This window comes from Caenorhabditis briggsae, assembly GCF_000004555.2.
Source record: "Caenorhabditis briggsae complete genome, chrX, whole genome shotgun sequence".
In the NCBI taxonomy this organism is placed as follows: Eukaryota; Metazoa; Nematoda; class Chromadorea; order Rhabditida; family Rhabditidae; genus Caenorhabditis; species Caenorhabditis briggsae.
The window spans coordinates 282,506-297,115 of NC_013491.2; the positions used below are offsets into that span (position 1 = coordinate 282,506).

At 37.6% G+C, this 14,610-nt stretch overlaps 4 protein-coding genes across 4 annotated transcripts in view; all 4 read left to right on the plus strand.

Moving 5' to 3' along the window:
• Positions 1-1,202: 1,202 nt before the first annotated feature.
• Cbr-daf-3 lies at positions 1,203-6,840 on the plus strand (the record flags this gene model as incomplete). The annotated part of the gene is made up of 15 exons (XM_045238692.1): positions 1,203-1,230; positions 1,391-1,597; positions 1,736-1,831; positions 2,182-2,337; positions 2,580-2,731; positions 2,777-3,196; positions 4,296-5,304; positions 5,420-5,478; positions 5,525-5,620; positions 5,689-5,810; positions 5,855-6,085; positions 6,143-6,311; positions 6,359-6,496; positions 6,545-6,678; positions 6,726-6,840. 15 exons carry the CDS (start codon positions 1,203-1,205, stop codon positions 6,838-6,840), a joined length of 3,132 nt encoding a protein of 1,043 aa, XP_045093670.1.
• An 866-nt stretch (positions 6,841-7,706) lies between these two features.
• Cbr-ifd-2 lies at positions 7,707-9,361 on the plus strand (the record flags this gene model as incomplete). Its single annotated transcript, XM_045238693.1, has 6 exons — positions 7,707-7,922; positions 7,980-8,093; positions 8,137-8,234; positions 8,276-8,810; positions 8,858-8,926; positions 8,972-9,361. The coding sequence occupies 6 exons, from the start codon at positions 7,707-7,709 to the stop codon at positions 9,359-9,361; spliced, it is 1,422 nt and encodes a 473-aa protein (XP_045093671.1).
• A 439-nt stretch (positions 9,362-9,800) lies between these two features.
• Positions 9,801-11,390, plus strand: CBG08110 (the record flags this gene model as incomplete). Its single annotated transcript, XM_002643197.2, has 9 exons — positions 9,801-9,926; positions 9,970-10,085; positions 10,131-10,185; positions 10,233-10,320; positions 10,384-10,511; positions 10,570-10,635; positions 10,691-10,895; positions 11,047-11,244; positions 11,290-11,390. 9 exons carry the CDS (start codon positions 9,801-9,803, stop codon positions 11,388-11,390), a joined length of 1,083 nt encoding a protein of 360 aa, XP_002643243.2.
• A 284-nt stretch (positions 11,391-11,674) lies between these two features.
• The window catches only part of CBG08111, a gene marked incomplete at both ends in the record, with an annotated part of 6,402 nt that continues 3,466 nt past the window's right edge, over positions 11,675-14,610 (plus strand). The window contains 6 exons of the mRNA XM_045238694.1: positions 11,675-11,840; positions 11,889-12,008; positions 12,103-12,282; positions 12,436-12,512; positions 12,564-12,651; positions 12,697-12,816. Coding sequence (XP_045093672.1) covers positions 11,675-11,840; positions 11,889-12,008; positions 12,103-12,282; positions 12,436-12,512; positions 12,564-12,651; positions 12,697-12,816 — 751 coding nt within the window. The remainder of the gene's footprint in view (positions 11,841-11,888; positions 12,009-12,102; positions 12,283-12,435; positions 12,513-12,563; positions 12,652-12,696; positions 12,817-14,610) is intronic.

The following is a 14,610-nucleotide window of genomic DNA, read 5'->3' on the forward strand; positions in this document are numbered from 1 at the left end:
TATAAAAAAGTTGTTAATATTTCTCAAATGAAATCTCACTTATTTCAAATATTTCAAGCGCTTCACCGGAGACTTGGAATCGGACTAAAATCAGTAAAACGTCCGGATTTGTTTTAAGCGAAATTATTCCACGAGAAAACAAACTTTTTTTATACAGTTAGAAGTTCTAAAACATTTTGCTCTTCTTGTAGAACTCGCCGAGTTCTATAGTACTCGGATGTTCCTCTTTGTTGAAAAAATAAATTTGAAGCAAATCATGATACTGTTATTATTATTTGTTGATCTTTTTTGGCCTTACCGGTCCCATCATGTGTTCTGAAACGCTCAGTCACCATTTCACATCTCCATTTTCAGCGAGCTTCTCTCATTAAGTGACCGAAGGCTGCTCCGAATAATTTAGTGTCCTTGTAAAAGTATCAGATTTTATCATATTTCTTTCCCGTAAATTGACTGCGTCTCTTTACAGCTGGAATCTAATCAGATGAGGATGTCGCTCCGCCCCTTTTTACTCTTTTGTGCGGCCACTGTCTTAACCTAGATGTGTTTGTACTTTGCTGTGCCTATCGATTCTCTTCAAAGCTATGCTACCTATTCGCATATATCAGGGAGAGAGCGAGAGGAAGCAAGAGGCTTCTGCACACGTGCGCGGTTTTCGAGTAAGAGAACCACACAAGCTGAGCGCGCAGAGAGAAGTAGCAAAACAGAAAGAGAATGAGAGAGAATAATGTGAGGTGGTTCAGATAAACATCATTCTGCCACGAATATGTTTTTTCCTCATTACCTCAGTATCTGTGAGATTTTTTTTTTAATTTTAAATTATCTTGATACTTTATGAATGCTCTTCACCGTTTTGAAACTAGAATATTCTATTATGAATAAGTTGATTTTAAGCTCTGATTTCAAGTCCATCGTTCAAACAATCAGAATGTTTTCCATGAAAAATTAAAAATACAATTTGAAAAGATACAGTATCAACTATTTGTTCTGCAAACAAATGCGGAAAATGTTGACAAAAAATTTTGCTTTTTATGGAACAGTTTTTGTAGATTTTATTGTAAACGGGTCGATGTATCATGTTACTCACTACCGAAAGGTTCTCCCCTTTCCTTCTCAAAACCGTGACAGTTTTGCAGTCTTGCATTTGGATTGTATCAATACTTTTTCAGATCAACCGAATTGACTAAGAGGAACTGGTACTGGTAATGGATGACCATCATCTAAATTTGGCAGGTATGTGCTGCAAATCATCAACTGAAAATATATTCAGATCTCTGACCAAGAGCTCCAGACATTTTCTGTATTAGGTGAAAAGAAGTCTTAAGTTTAAAAAATTCCGAAATTTTTTTACTGATCATAAAGCTAGTATTGCTTTTAAAAACCATATTTTCAGGCTTTCGTAACACTCCGGTTTCACTACCATACACATTCGGCCAACCGGAGACCAGCACTTCAAATGCTGGTCCCGCGTTTGGAGCCAGATTGTCTGGGAATCCAAGCGGGCTGGAAGACATTCCCGATATCGAGGCATATGAAAGGAGCCTTCAAGGTCATAATGTGACTTTCAATATGCCTGGTCTTCTTCTCACTCCACAACTCAGTAAGTTTGAATATGTTTGGTTGAATGTAGTCCCTTTGTTGGTGGTAGTAGTGATCAGTGTAGAAAGTCCAGTGGTTAGAACAATTTTCTGTTTTGTGGTTAAGTATGAAATTGAATTTGATCTAAATTTTTCTACAGCTTCTGATATCACCAAATTGCTGGGAAGTTCTGAGAACGATTCTCCGCTTGAAAGCAGAAACGTTCCTTTCAAACTCATCACTCCAAAAGTTGAAGGTACAAAAAATAACCCTAACCGACCTGTTTTTTTCAATACAGTAATTATATTCCAAATTCAATCATTTCTAGGTGCATAAATTCATATGCACAAACGCGTAAACACTATACGATTAATTACCGATTAACTATAACGCATTACGTTAATTAAAAAATTTAGAAAAAACTCTACTAAACGATACATAAACAGAAGAAAAATAATTCAATAGGGAAGTCACCTTCTAAAATTCTAACAGTTAGCCTTCACTGATAAGACTAATATTTCTCGATTGCGCACAACTCGATAGAGAGCATTGTATTCCAACTAAATAGATAGCAGTTTGAATTTTAGTGATAGTTTCCTATTACAGTTATTGATGATCAAACTCCTATGATGTCGCCTGCGAGTACTTCTGGAAAGACTGTTCATCGTGCTAACATCAAATTAGAATTGATCCCGGTTCTTGATCCACATAGCCAGGATGACGATCCAGAAGCTGGAGTGACCTATCCGGAACCCGTTTTGTGTAAGTTTTACAAAGTATTCAGCAATGAAAAAGCTCAAAGGTGTAAGGAACGGATATCCGTGAATTCCGAAAACTTCGAGTCTTTTTGGAATGAAGATTTCGGTAGGAAAGCCATTCCAAAAATCTTTTAAGCTTCCAGAATGTGAAATCAAAGCTTCAAAAAATTATGAAGTTTTTAAAGGTGAAAATTTTTGAGTTGTCACTGAAAAAAAAATCCGAATCATCAAGCGTATTATTTTCAGTCGATGTCAAAAACACAATAATGACGGAATACGATTTGGATGTATTGAAGCACGGGAAAAACAACCCCGACGAGTTCCGAAGAAGGGTAGAACTGCAAGATGCAAGTGCTCCGCCCAACAAAATTGTCGAGTTTTTGATGTATCATCGAACGGTTCGGCAACGTTCGCGTTTTATTACCTAGTAACATTTGTTTCAGCTCAAAGAGTCGGAACTTAATCAGCTTAATTCATATCGCACCAAACGTAATCGTCTGTCTCTCAATTTGATCAAGTCTACTCCGGATAGAGAGTTTGATCAAAAGGTATTCAAGAAGGGAAACTTTGTCTTGAAAAATCTCATTCTTCAGGCATGTGAGTCGTTGGTGAAGAAGCTGAAAGATAGGAAGCACGATCTTCAAAATCTGATCGACGTTGTGAACACAAAAGGAGCTAAATATCAAGGGTGCATCACGATTCCAAGAACATTGGACGGTAGATTACAAGTTCACGGCAAAAAAGGATTCCCCCATGTGGTCTATGGAAAATTATGGCGTTACTCGGAGATGTCCAAAAATGAGACGCGTCATGTTGATCATTGCAAGCACGCGTTTGAAATGAAAACTGATGCGGTGAGTGAAGTGAGTTGATTTTCGACGTAATCAACAAATCTAACCGCGTTGAGATTTTGGTTTGAGTTTACTAAGCAACTAACTAATGTTCAGTGAATTTCATTTGCTCTTTATGGTTGCATGTTTATTAGTTTTCAGTAGTTGAGAGTACAATGAGTTCGAACTCTCACGAAATCGAACTGTCCCGAAAACGAACTCGTTCGAATTAGAACTGTCCCTTTTCCAAACACGCCCAGAACAGAACAAGAACAGAATCGAACTGTTTCAACTCGAACTTTGCGGTGTCGAACTGTTTCGGATTGGAATTTTTTGCAACAGAGCGCGCTTGCATCACCTTTGAAATTTTCAAGTTTTTTTTCAGAAAAAAAAACATTTTTACAAAAAAAAAACATTTTTATTTCAATACAGCGAGGAAAAACAATTTAAGAAGTAGAAAATATATGTTTAAAAAAAAGAAAGACTTGGATAATCGGATTATTTTTACGGGGAGCCATTTCTGTGAGAATTGTTTATTCTCAAAACAAAAAGATCAATCCGCGAAACATCCAAAAATCTTTAAAAGAAGTTTTTCTGAAGAAAACAAGGAAAATTTGTTATCAAAAATAATTGAGAAATAAAAACGAATCTGTAACGGTTCGATTCTGTACTTGTTCTATTCTGGACGTGTTCGATAAAGGGACAGTTCTAATTCGAACGAGTTCGTTTTCGGGACAGTTCGATTTCGGGAAAGTTCGAATTCATCGTACCCTCCAGTAGTTCCTAGTTGGAAAGCTTATAAAAGCTTCTTTAAAAAACTTATAAAAGCACATTGATATATTTCTTTCTTTTGTGCGTGTGTTGTTTTTATTTGTGCGTGTGTGCGTGTGCTGATTTTATTTTGATGACGTTTGCTATTTCATGAAACACATGACCATTTCCTTAAAGGATAATTTTTTTTACACAACATGGTATGTTCTTAAAGATAGAAGTTTGCAAATCCATGATGCACCACAATTAGCCAAAAATAATTAGTCCTAAATTAGTCCCAATGATACGCTTGAACGTAATATTTTTGCTGAATGCTGGTGGCAATGCTGAACTAGCAAACTGAAATTTACAGTCTTTACAGGTTTGTGTGAACCCTTACCACTACGAAATTGTTATTGGAACAATGATTGTTGGTGACGCTCCACGGCATCAGTCAATGGATGATTACCGTTTCAAACCGAGACCATCAAATCCACCGTCTGTGATGCAGCCACACTCCGTGCCGCAACACCATTCCATTCCGCAGCACCATTCCATTCCGCCCCTTCATTCATTGCCACCGATGTCACTTAATCCAATGTCTCAAAAACAAATGCCTCAACAGCCGATGACGGTCCACCAGATGTCACCGCATCAATCACAACATCAGATGATGCCTCATCCTGTTCCACAATTTCCACCAATTCAGCAAGGAAATATGCATCAACAGACCATGCAGGGTCTTCAGATGTCGCCGTATTCAGTTCCACAACATTCAACTCAACCCCCATTCCCGGCACACAGCTTCACAAATCCGATGACATCAAATAACCTTGGAGGTTCTTCGGCACCTACAAACATGACTACTAGTTTTGGATACACACAACCAGATTCATATGCAGTTGGGACAAGTGCACAACTTGATGGTTATAGTTTAAATGTCACGGCTAGTCAGATGCAACCACAGAATCAACTTCCGGCGTTTCCACATCAGACTCCGTTAGAGACTGATTTTGGTTTCGATTTTTCTCAAGCCATGGCTTCTGCATTAGATGGCTCTACGTCCGCAACAAACCCGTACTTTGCAATGGGCCCATCAAACCCTTTCTCTGACTTCAATCCTGGCTATTTCGATCAGACCCTTCAAGGAATCCAAATGTACAACTTTCCCAATTATCATCCATCCTACATGACACCTGAGCCCTTTCCGTTCCAACCTCCCGCAACACCACCTGAAGCGATACCAAGTTCTAGTCGGCAACAAACACAACAGTATAAGGTGGAGCAGCCATATGAAAACTTCCAGATGGGATCAGGGCTGCAGCCTAAGCAAGAGATTAAACAAGAGGTCAAGCAAGAGGTTAAGCAAGAGCCACTCAGTGTACAGCCAGGTGAGTTAGAGACTCAGAACATCTAAACTGAAGAGAATCAGTTTTTCGATTTTCTGACCCTTTCTAAAATGATTTTCACGCAATATAAATATATTTCATACGGTTTCAATTTCAGCACAACAAGTACGCGATTCTAGGATTACGATTGCCGAGTTCCGCAGAGCCTGTAAACAAGTAAATAAGTACGTTTATGATTTATATTCAATTGAACATTCCACAGGAATTTGGTGAGCGTTTCTTTGCGGCAGATGATTCCGAACCCGATGTTCTTATCGACCCTGATACTATTACAGTTACTGTGGCTGACTTTACTGAGGTTAGTTTATTTGGTTGCAGATATGTATTTTTTAAATACAAAACGGTTTACTGATGTGTACTGTTCAGACACCAAATACGACTTTGCTTGGAGTCAAGCAAACTAAACGAAAACCTCTTCCTGGGCGCTTCTACTCAGGTCCATGGACTAGAGATTGTGCATATCCGGATATGGCTAATTTCCTTATGAAGTGAGTTTTCTGAAAATGTTTTGTATATTAAAACTACTTCCCAGCGTTTCTACTGCGACTATTAATATGAACGGAGATGAACCACCGTCCGTAATCGGTAAATGCTCACCTTGGGGCGCACTCACTTATTACGAGGAGGACTCCAAAATTTCCGAAATGAAAGCACTTGATCGAGGAACTATAATTGTGGATGGAGGCTTTTTGATTTCTGACGCCCGCTTCAGTTTGGGACTTTGCGAAAATCCATACAGATCGACCGCAGCATACAAAGTCCGGTAAGTTGTTTGTGGAAAAAATACAATCCTCAACATCTATAAAATATGCAATTTCAGGAAAGCAATCGTTGATGGAATTAAGTTTTCGTATAAAGAAGACGGTAGTGTCTGGCTCACAAACTTTATGACTTTCCCTGTCTTTATCACCTCTGGTTATCTAGATGATCAGTCGATTGGGCTGCAGAACGATAAAACTCACAAACTTTACGGAAACTCAAAACTAAAGGTAATTTCAATTTAGTCGTATCATGCCTTAATGGTGTTCCTATTTAGGTGTTCGGATTGAAGCGCACGAAAGAACTCATCAGAGATAAACTGTTCTCAAAATATTTTGCTCAAAGCTACATTAAAGGTGCAGTGACCTCGATGAATCACGTTTTTCGAGAGCTCAGCATACAGGATATCAAAAAAGTAAGAACTTGAAATCAAAAATGGGTTTCAAAACAATTAGTTTTCCAGGAAGCACAAACTTTACAAGATGACATCAGCAAATACTGCTTCGTGAGAGCATCATTTTGTAAAGGATTTGGAAAAGATTATCCTCGGGCAACAATCGCAGAAACACCAGTATGGGTAGAACTCAGAATTCATGGGTACGTCATTATTCTTCCTTAACCAATAACTTAGTTGTGTATTTTAGAGCATACAAGTTCATGGATGCTGTTACATACGATCTCAACAGTCATTATCTTGCAAAACAAAATAAAGAATTTGCAAGTCTCAATGTTGAAGTTCACGACGATGATTCCGATTAACTACATTATGATTCTTCTTATATTGATAGCTTTAAAATCAGTAGTTTTTTTGTAATGTTGGTCTAAATCTTAAGCACACTCTGTAGTCATTTCTCACTATTTTACAGCTGTTTCCGATTATTGCTCCGCATATTAATGTTCAAACTAGTCGCTGTCACTGGTACCAACCGATTCGATTTTTAAAACACCGTCATCCCTTCTCCTCAGTGAAACAATAAAAACATTCATTATAGCTTTGCAGAGCATCCCATAATTCTAGTTTATCCTCTCACATTTGTTTTTCTTATGATGTATTCTATATCCTGTGAAAGATTAAAATGAAAATATTCATCCTTTTGAATATTAAATGTTTTTCACTGCAGAAACATTCAATTTATCAGTTTTTCTAAAGATAAAAAGTTAAATGTCGATGGCCACTCAACCTGGAGTCTTCGAAAATAAGGAAACTTGAAAAATATTGTATTGAAAATATATGGAAACTGCAATTTTAATTCAGTTTTCATTTTTAATACTGTTCTTAACCCACACTATTCAGAAGTTTGTATGATTCACGTTTCAAACATTTTCAGTTTTTTGTTAAAAGTTCAAATCATGATTCAATGGCAACATTACTCGACGCTGGTAAGATTCCAATGAACAAGCATCGAAGTGAGTCCTAATAAACATGATAAGAGAAAAAGTGAACAGTTGATAACGCCGCCCATTACATTCTTATTTACACATTTTTGGTGTCGTGTTTTATTCCAAACGCCCAATTTATTACTGTATAGTGTCTATTTTGCTTGCAATTATTATCATTCCCTTTTCTTTCTCCCGCGATGTACTAGTCGACTCTTAACTTACGCTTTTGTTTTCAGATAATAACTATGACTGACCCGCTGAATCCAGCACGTTTGACTAACCATCCAGCACTTGCACGAATTATTGAGAGTGGTAGAACAAACCTTCCGACCGGAGTAACCACAAGTGGTGCCCTTTCGGCGTATGCTCAGAATGCTGCTGCAATCATTCGAGACAATCGTGATAGAGAGAAAGTCGAGATTGCAGATTTGAACAATCGGTTGGCTAGATACGTGGAGAAAGTAAGTTATTCAAAATATTGATCTTTTCATGTATTTTTCCATATGCATTCGTTCCAGGTTAGATTTCTTGAAGCCCAAAATCGGGTCTTGGAGAATGATATCGGCGTTTTCCGCCAAGCTGCGCATATTCATGCTGACCGTATTGGTGTGTACTCCGAATCAGAGAAAAATGTAAGTTACAATGTCAGGAAAATCAAACAAATTTTACTCTTAGTCTTTGTTCATACTTTTGAAAGAAAACAAAGCAAAAATTTCTACTGCTGAACAAAGTATTCGAAAACTGGAACCTGAAGTCATTACTGCCAGGAAGAAGTGAGTTTGTAAAAAAATTTTCCCGTAAATTATTTTTTCAGTTTGGAAAGTTCATTCCAGTTAAAGACGCAACTGAGAGAAGATAAAAAATCTCAGATTAAAAAACTCTCCGATCTTGAGGCAGAGGTAAACATTCAAAACACTACTATGATTAGAATTAAATCTCAGAACGCTTATACCAAACGTCTTACCGCCGACTGCGAAGAAGAGAAAAATCGTTTAAGCACTGAAATATCTCGCATCAGAAGTGAGATCAAACGCGTTCATGCATTGAGAGACAAAGAACGTTTCAAGTACACTACCTCCGAGCAGGAACTATTGAAACGTCTCAACGGAAGTATTACTCAACACGAAATTGCCATTCGGGAAGAAATCAATAAAGCCAGAAGAGACACTACAGACAAAAACAGAGATTATTTCCACAAAGAACTGCATGCTGCAATGAAAGATATTCGAGATCGGTTCGAGAAAGATTCACGCACGACCAGAAAAACATGGGAGGATTGGTATCATAAGAAAATCGTTGAAATCAAAAAGAGCTCTGAAGCATTCAGCTTGAATCAGAATCATGCAAGAGTGAATGATGCTTTATCTTTAAAGACAATTCTTCTTTTTGCTTGCAGGAAGAAATCTTACGAATCCGGTCAATTGTAAACGAGTTTCGTGGAAAGTTTTCGGATGCAGAGACACTGGTTTAACTAGGTTATAAAAACTTTTTCTTGATAACGTTCTTGCAGAATCAACAACTACTGAAGAGAATTGACGATCTGCACTACCAGGACAAGGAAAACCTCCGAATGTTCGAGTTTGCACTCACCGAGAAAGAAAATTCTGTCATCAAAATGAGAGAAGAATGCACCAAACTTTCCGTGGAGCTCGACAAACTTGTAGAAAATCAAATTGTAAGTGAAACGTGTGTTGATCAATTGATAGTAATTTATATAAAGAATCTCCGTAATGAAATCATTCACTATCGAAAATTGATGGAGAATGCGGAGCATTTGCGTACAACAACTACAAGCCATGTCGTGATTGAAACTCCAGCATCTGGTCTTCGAACAACTTCTTATCATGCCTACGGCTCAGCTTATGCCGATGCCAACACTGAAATGCATATTGCGCCTTGAAAATGATTCATTGTGAAATATTTATCCCACTTTTTAATTGATTCCTGATTCATTATATATTTCAAAAAAGAGATTTTTTCCTACGTTCAAACTATTAGATTTCAAGACATTGACTTGAAGTTTAGTTGTTTGAAGGACTTGTTTCCTTTTTTAATTTAAAATAACTAATTTTTTCAGTTTTACTAAACAAATAATTACTTCAATGAAATAATTCTATTGTACTATGCATATTTGCCTATAATGGAGCATTAGAATGTGCTGATAAACCCACACGTGGTTGGTCCATTTGTTTGACCACACTACGCTAGGCGCTTTGTTTCCGTGTTTCAGATTACAGTTGATATTTAATGTTGCGAAAAAGACAACTTCATTGGTTTTGTTTTCCATTCAACACAAAATTTTCACTTTGGCTACAACATTGTTTTCCATCCGTCATTATATGATGAATTTTTTTGCTGCGTCTCTTGTTAAAACAAGTTTTGAAACAGAAAAGAAAAACAGCGATGATCATTTCAAATTTTCAGGTTTACTAGCGACTATGGCAAGACCCAAACCACCAACGGAGGTAAAAACATCATTATTATCAAGATGCAATCTAAATTTTCCAGGGTACTCCTCTTTGTAATGTGGAACACATCGAGTTTGAGTCCAGGGCAGACGACATCAAAGCCGGCCTTATCGATACATTTTTGAACTTGCAGAGGATTGACACCAACTTGTACATGTTAGTTGCCATTTTATAAAAGCAAGTACATACATTTTGTTCCAGTGCTCGCCATCTTCTCAAAGGTCGTCACTCTTATAACGCGGTTTATGGCGGGCAGGTATGTTGAAACTCCCAAGGTTTTCTTCGATTTTTTCCATTTCCTAGGTAGTCGGCCAATCGCTTGCGGCAGCTGCTGCAACAGTCGAAGATTGCTTCATACCACACTCTTTACACAGCTATTTCATCAAAACAGGTCAGTTGGTTTCGGCGGAAGTAACAAACAGCAACTGTTTCAAACCAAAAAAATATTTTTCAGGCAGTGTCGATAAGCCCATTCTATACATGATAGATCGGATTCGCGATGGACGAAGTTTTTGTACAAGAGTTGTCAAAGCGGTTCAAGATGGGGAGGCGATTTTTTCATGCCAAATCAGCTTCCATCATGTACGGCACAATAATAGAATATATATCCAGTTTACTTGGGAAATCTACATAATTTCAGAAAGAACCAGATGCAATCAAGCATAGTTCAAGAATGCCGGAAGTTGCGGCACCGGAAGAATTACTTGTTAGTCGCCTTATCTTTCCGCCAAGTGCAATAAGTATTGTGAACTCTGTTTCAGCCTGCGCGCGAAGCAGCTCTTGAAGTGTTGAGAAGTAATAGCGTGGACGAAGTCACCGCTGGAGTGATTCAACATTTTTTGAAAGAGATTCCTGATGCGTTCGAAAGAGTTTTTGATGTGAGACCAGTGAATCCAGCAAAATACTTATTGAAAGAAGATACTGAGCCAATGTCCATGATTTGGATTCGTGCCAGAGAAAATTTAGGTAAGAATCGCGAGAATTGAACGTTTTATTTTTAAAGTCGTGCGCTTCAATGGCACGATGAAATGGAAAGCCACAATTGAACGTAAAACTAAATGCGTCCAATAACTCAAAATCACTGGAAATGTTATCCTAGTAGAAAATTATATTTCAGGTGACGATACCCGTCTCCACCAATGTGTTGCCGCATATTTGACCGATCTTAGCATGTTGACCACGGCTGTTCGTCCGCACATTAGAAAGGGTTTCATTCCGTCGATGTCTTTCTCTCTCGACCATTGTGTCTGGATTCATGAGAACGAGTTCAGAATGGATGATTGGATGTTATATGAAACTGTGAGCTCAAAAGCAGGTAGCTAGTCATAACTTGGTATTTATCATATTTTGTTGTTCACAGGAGGAAGTCGAGCATTCATTGAGGGTCGATTGTGGTCTCGCGATGGACGCCTAATTATTTCTACTGCACAGGAAGCATTGGTTCGAGCTCCAAAAGTTTGAACTGCTCGTTTAATTTGCTTTAATGTCATCCTTAGTTTTGTTAATAAAAATTGTTCATCACTTCCTCTCTTTCTCTCCCTGTTGATTCCAATCGTCAGTGGTAAACGAAAAAGCTTTCGGTCCATTGATAAATGATTGCTCGTTTTCCACTCACTCTGCTTCTCTTGGTTCTCAATTCTGTTTCTTGAGTGTCCTGACATCCCTATTTTTTAGCATTCTTTACTGCACTTTCGACATTCGACCAACACATCCCACAGCTTACACTCCATTCGAATCTTTTTGACATGAGGTTCTCGACCATAGCTTTCATACTTCTAGCTCATTTTGCTATAGTTGGCGCCATTTCTCCGATCAACTTGGAAAACTGCATCCCAGGGAGCTTCTTTGTGGAGAACTACATCAAGTATGAATGTTTTCAAAGTGGAACTGTCAAAGGATATACTATTATTGGTAGGGCGGGAAAAGAATAGAATTAAAAAAATATATAACAATATAAAGGATGCCAACCATCGAACGACTTGACTGGTATGACTCTAATGCAATGGGAAACCCATAACGAGAAATGGTTCAAGTATCACTGTGTCATTGATGGACGTAACGCACAATATTCCGTGAAAGGTTAGTTCCAGTTGATTTCAGAATTGGGAGCTTCTCAAGAATCTTTTTTCAATGTTTTCCTCAAAAATATGGTATTTCGAAATATTATTTACAGCTTGTCTCGACCCTGTTGGAGAAGTACTTCCCGTCGGAAAATCTCGTTCTTTCCCAGATGGAGAGACGTTCACCTGCTTCATTGAACGCAACAAAGTGAAGTTGAATCACCAAACAAGTGAGCACAATCTAAACTATCACGCTATTGTGCCAGCTAACTATGTCATTGTCAGACCAAACGGTGATGTCGAAATTTGAACCAGTATAATTATGTTTTCTTACCCAATTGTTCTTAATTCTTCTCGTATATTCTTCATTAATCCATCTCTTGTAATAATAAAGTGTTTGCTTCATTATTATCACATAGTCGCAAAAAAGACACACACGATTTCAGCAATAGGATGTCGTGTTGGTGATCAAGTATACGGTGATCGTGCTACATGGATTGACAAAAGAGAAGATGTGATCACAGTAAGAAAAATGATGAAAATTCAGAACAAAAAAAAAATTAAACTCGAATAGATTGGCTCGGAGAAAAAAGTTGTGGGAAAAGGATCAACAATGCAATGTAAAAAGTATGAGAATGGAACGTTTGCAGTTGAAGTAGCAGGTTTGAAAAAAATTACTCGGTAAAAAATACCACGCTCGAATTTAGCATGTTTGACATCCGAAAACACATACATTCGCCCTGAGGATTTCGGCACTGTAGACGAAGCAGTAGTAAAGTGTGCATGGGTAGAAGGGAAATGTGTTCTTCGCAAAGCTGAAGTGACAGGTAGATTTAATTATGTTTTTTTTAACTTCAAATGTCGACCCACTATGATATCTTACAAGGGAACCACAACACCTCGTCATTTCAGGTTTTGATGAAAATTTCAGGAGAGGTTGAGTATAGCCTATCTAGACATCCTTGAAAATTTTAGAAAAACGCTAGCCACTTTCAGACGAGATATTTCAGTCCAAAGTTTTAGTACTGAATTCAGTGGATTTTCATGCTTTACCACATGTTCCCTCTCCAAATTCCCTAAGAGAGAAGTTTGGAGACGACCTCACATGTAACCGCCTTTCGAATCAGTTTGAAACGGCAGCGTGGTGTAGGGGATTTTGGTGTAGGCGATTTAGCACCAGTAATCACAAAGTTATCGGTTCGCACCCGCTTGTGGTTTTTTTTCTTTAGGTTTATTTAAATTTGAAAAAAAAACTCAAAAATTTCAAAAAATAATTTTGAAGTACCACTACCACTGGAAAGTAGCAGTTTTGAAGCGCTGTTTTGGTGTCTATAGTGACCATATTTGATAATGAAAAGAATTTGATCAGGAAATAGGTTATCTATCAGTTTTACCATAATATTTTCAAATGATAATCCCCACTTTTTCAAAGAAATTTTTCTCAAAAGACAAAAGTTGGATAACATCTCCCAACCAAGTGGTCGACAAAATTCTCAAAATTTTTGAAAATTTGTTTTTTGAGAAAACCTCAAAATTATGAAATTTCATTTAAGCATAAGACAAAACATTTCATGTTCTAAAACGTCCTAGAAATTGAGAACTCGGCTGAAACTGGCGAGCGTGTTCTAAATTTTTCAGGAATTTCTAGATAGGCCATCCTGAAATTTTCATCAAAATCTATGGTGACGAGGTGTTGTGGTTCCCTTGTTAGTCCTTAGAAAAATTTTGATCTCTAGAAAAAACTTTTGGTCCTGGAAAAAATTTTGGTCCTAAAAAAATTTTGGTTCTTAAAACAAATTGTGGTCCTTAGAAAAAAAATAGGTCCTTAAAAGGGTTCACACTTTTTATGGATATTTTTGAATACTTGTTGCATTTTGATTCAATTATTAAGTTTTTTGGTCGTTTTTTTCCATTAAGTATCATTTTTTCGAAGTTTAAGACACTTTCTCTATGAAAGTCAATTTCCGGTACATGGCCCAAAAAATCCGAACTTGTTTTTTTTAAAAATTGAAATTAAAATTACCAGATGTCAGGAGACTTCTAAGATACAGGAGCCACATTTAGATTGGTCCCACGCGGTACTATTCAAACGGTGACCAATTTCGTTTTGACAATGAAAATATTTCTTGATACGAATAATGTCTAGATTTAACTCGGAATAGTTTATTTTTGTTATTTTAAGTATTTCCTGTGCTGAAACAACATGTCTTATTTGTTTCCTTTCAGCTTAGAATTTTTGAAAAATAAATAGGAATCTGTTGTAGTTAAAAATGTTAAAGGAGGCAAGACAGCAAAAATTTCGTGGGACGAAATCGCGCCGCGCTTATGTAGACCATCGGTCGTCAGGCGCCTTCGCGCCCCCGTAGCTCAGCCGGTAGCGGCGCTGTACCCCTGAGCTGCCTGTAATGAGTTCAACCCCTCATGGGGGTTCTCTATGCAAAATATCAGGAAAACTTTTTTTTTGGTATCTGGCCTCCTTTAACATTATTTTGTCAAAGATAGCACTAGAAATGTAGTCGAATTACATTAGGAAAGGTTTATTTAGGTTATAAAATCATGTTCCCTATGACTGTTCTGTCAAGGAATGCAAAAAAGGTTTCTTCCCGTCCAGGGGTACCTGA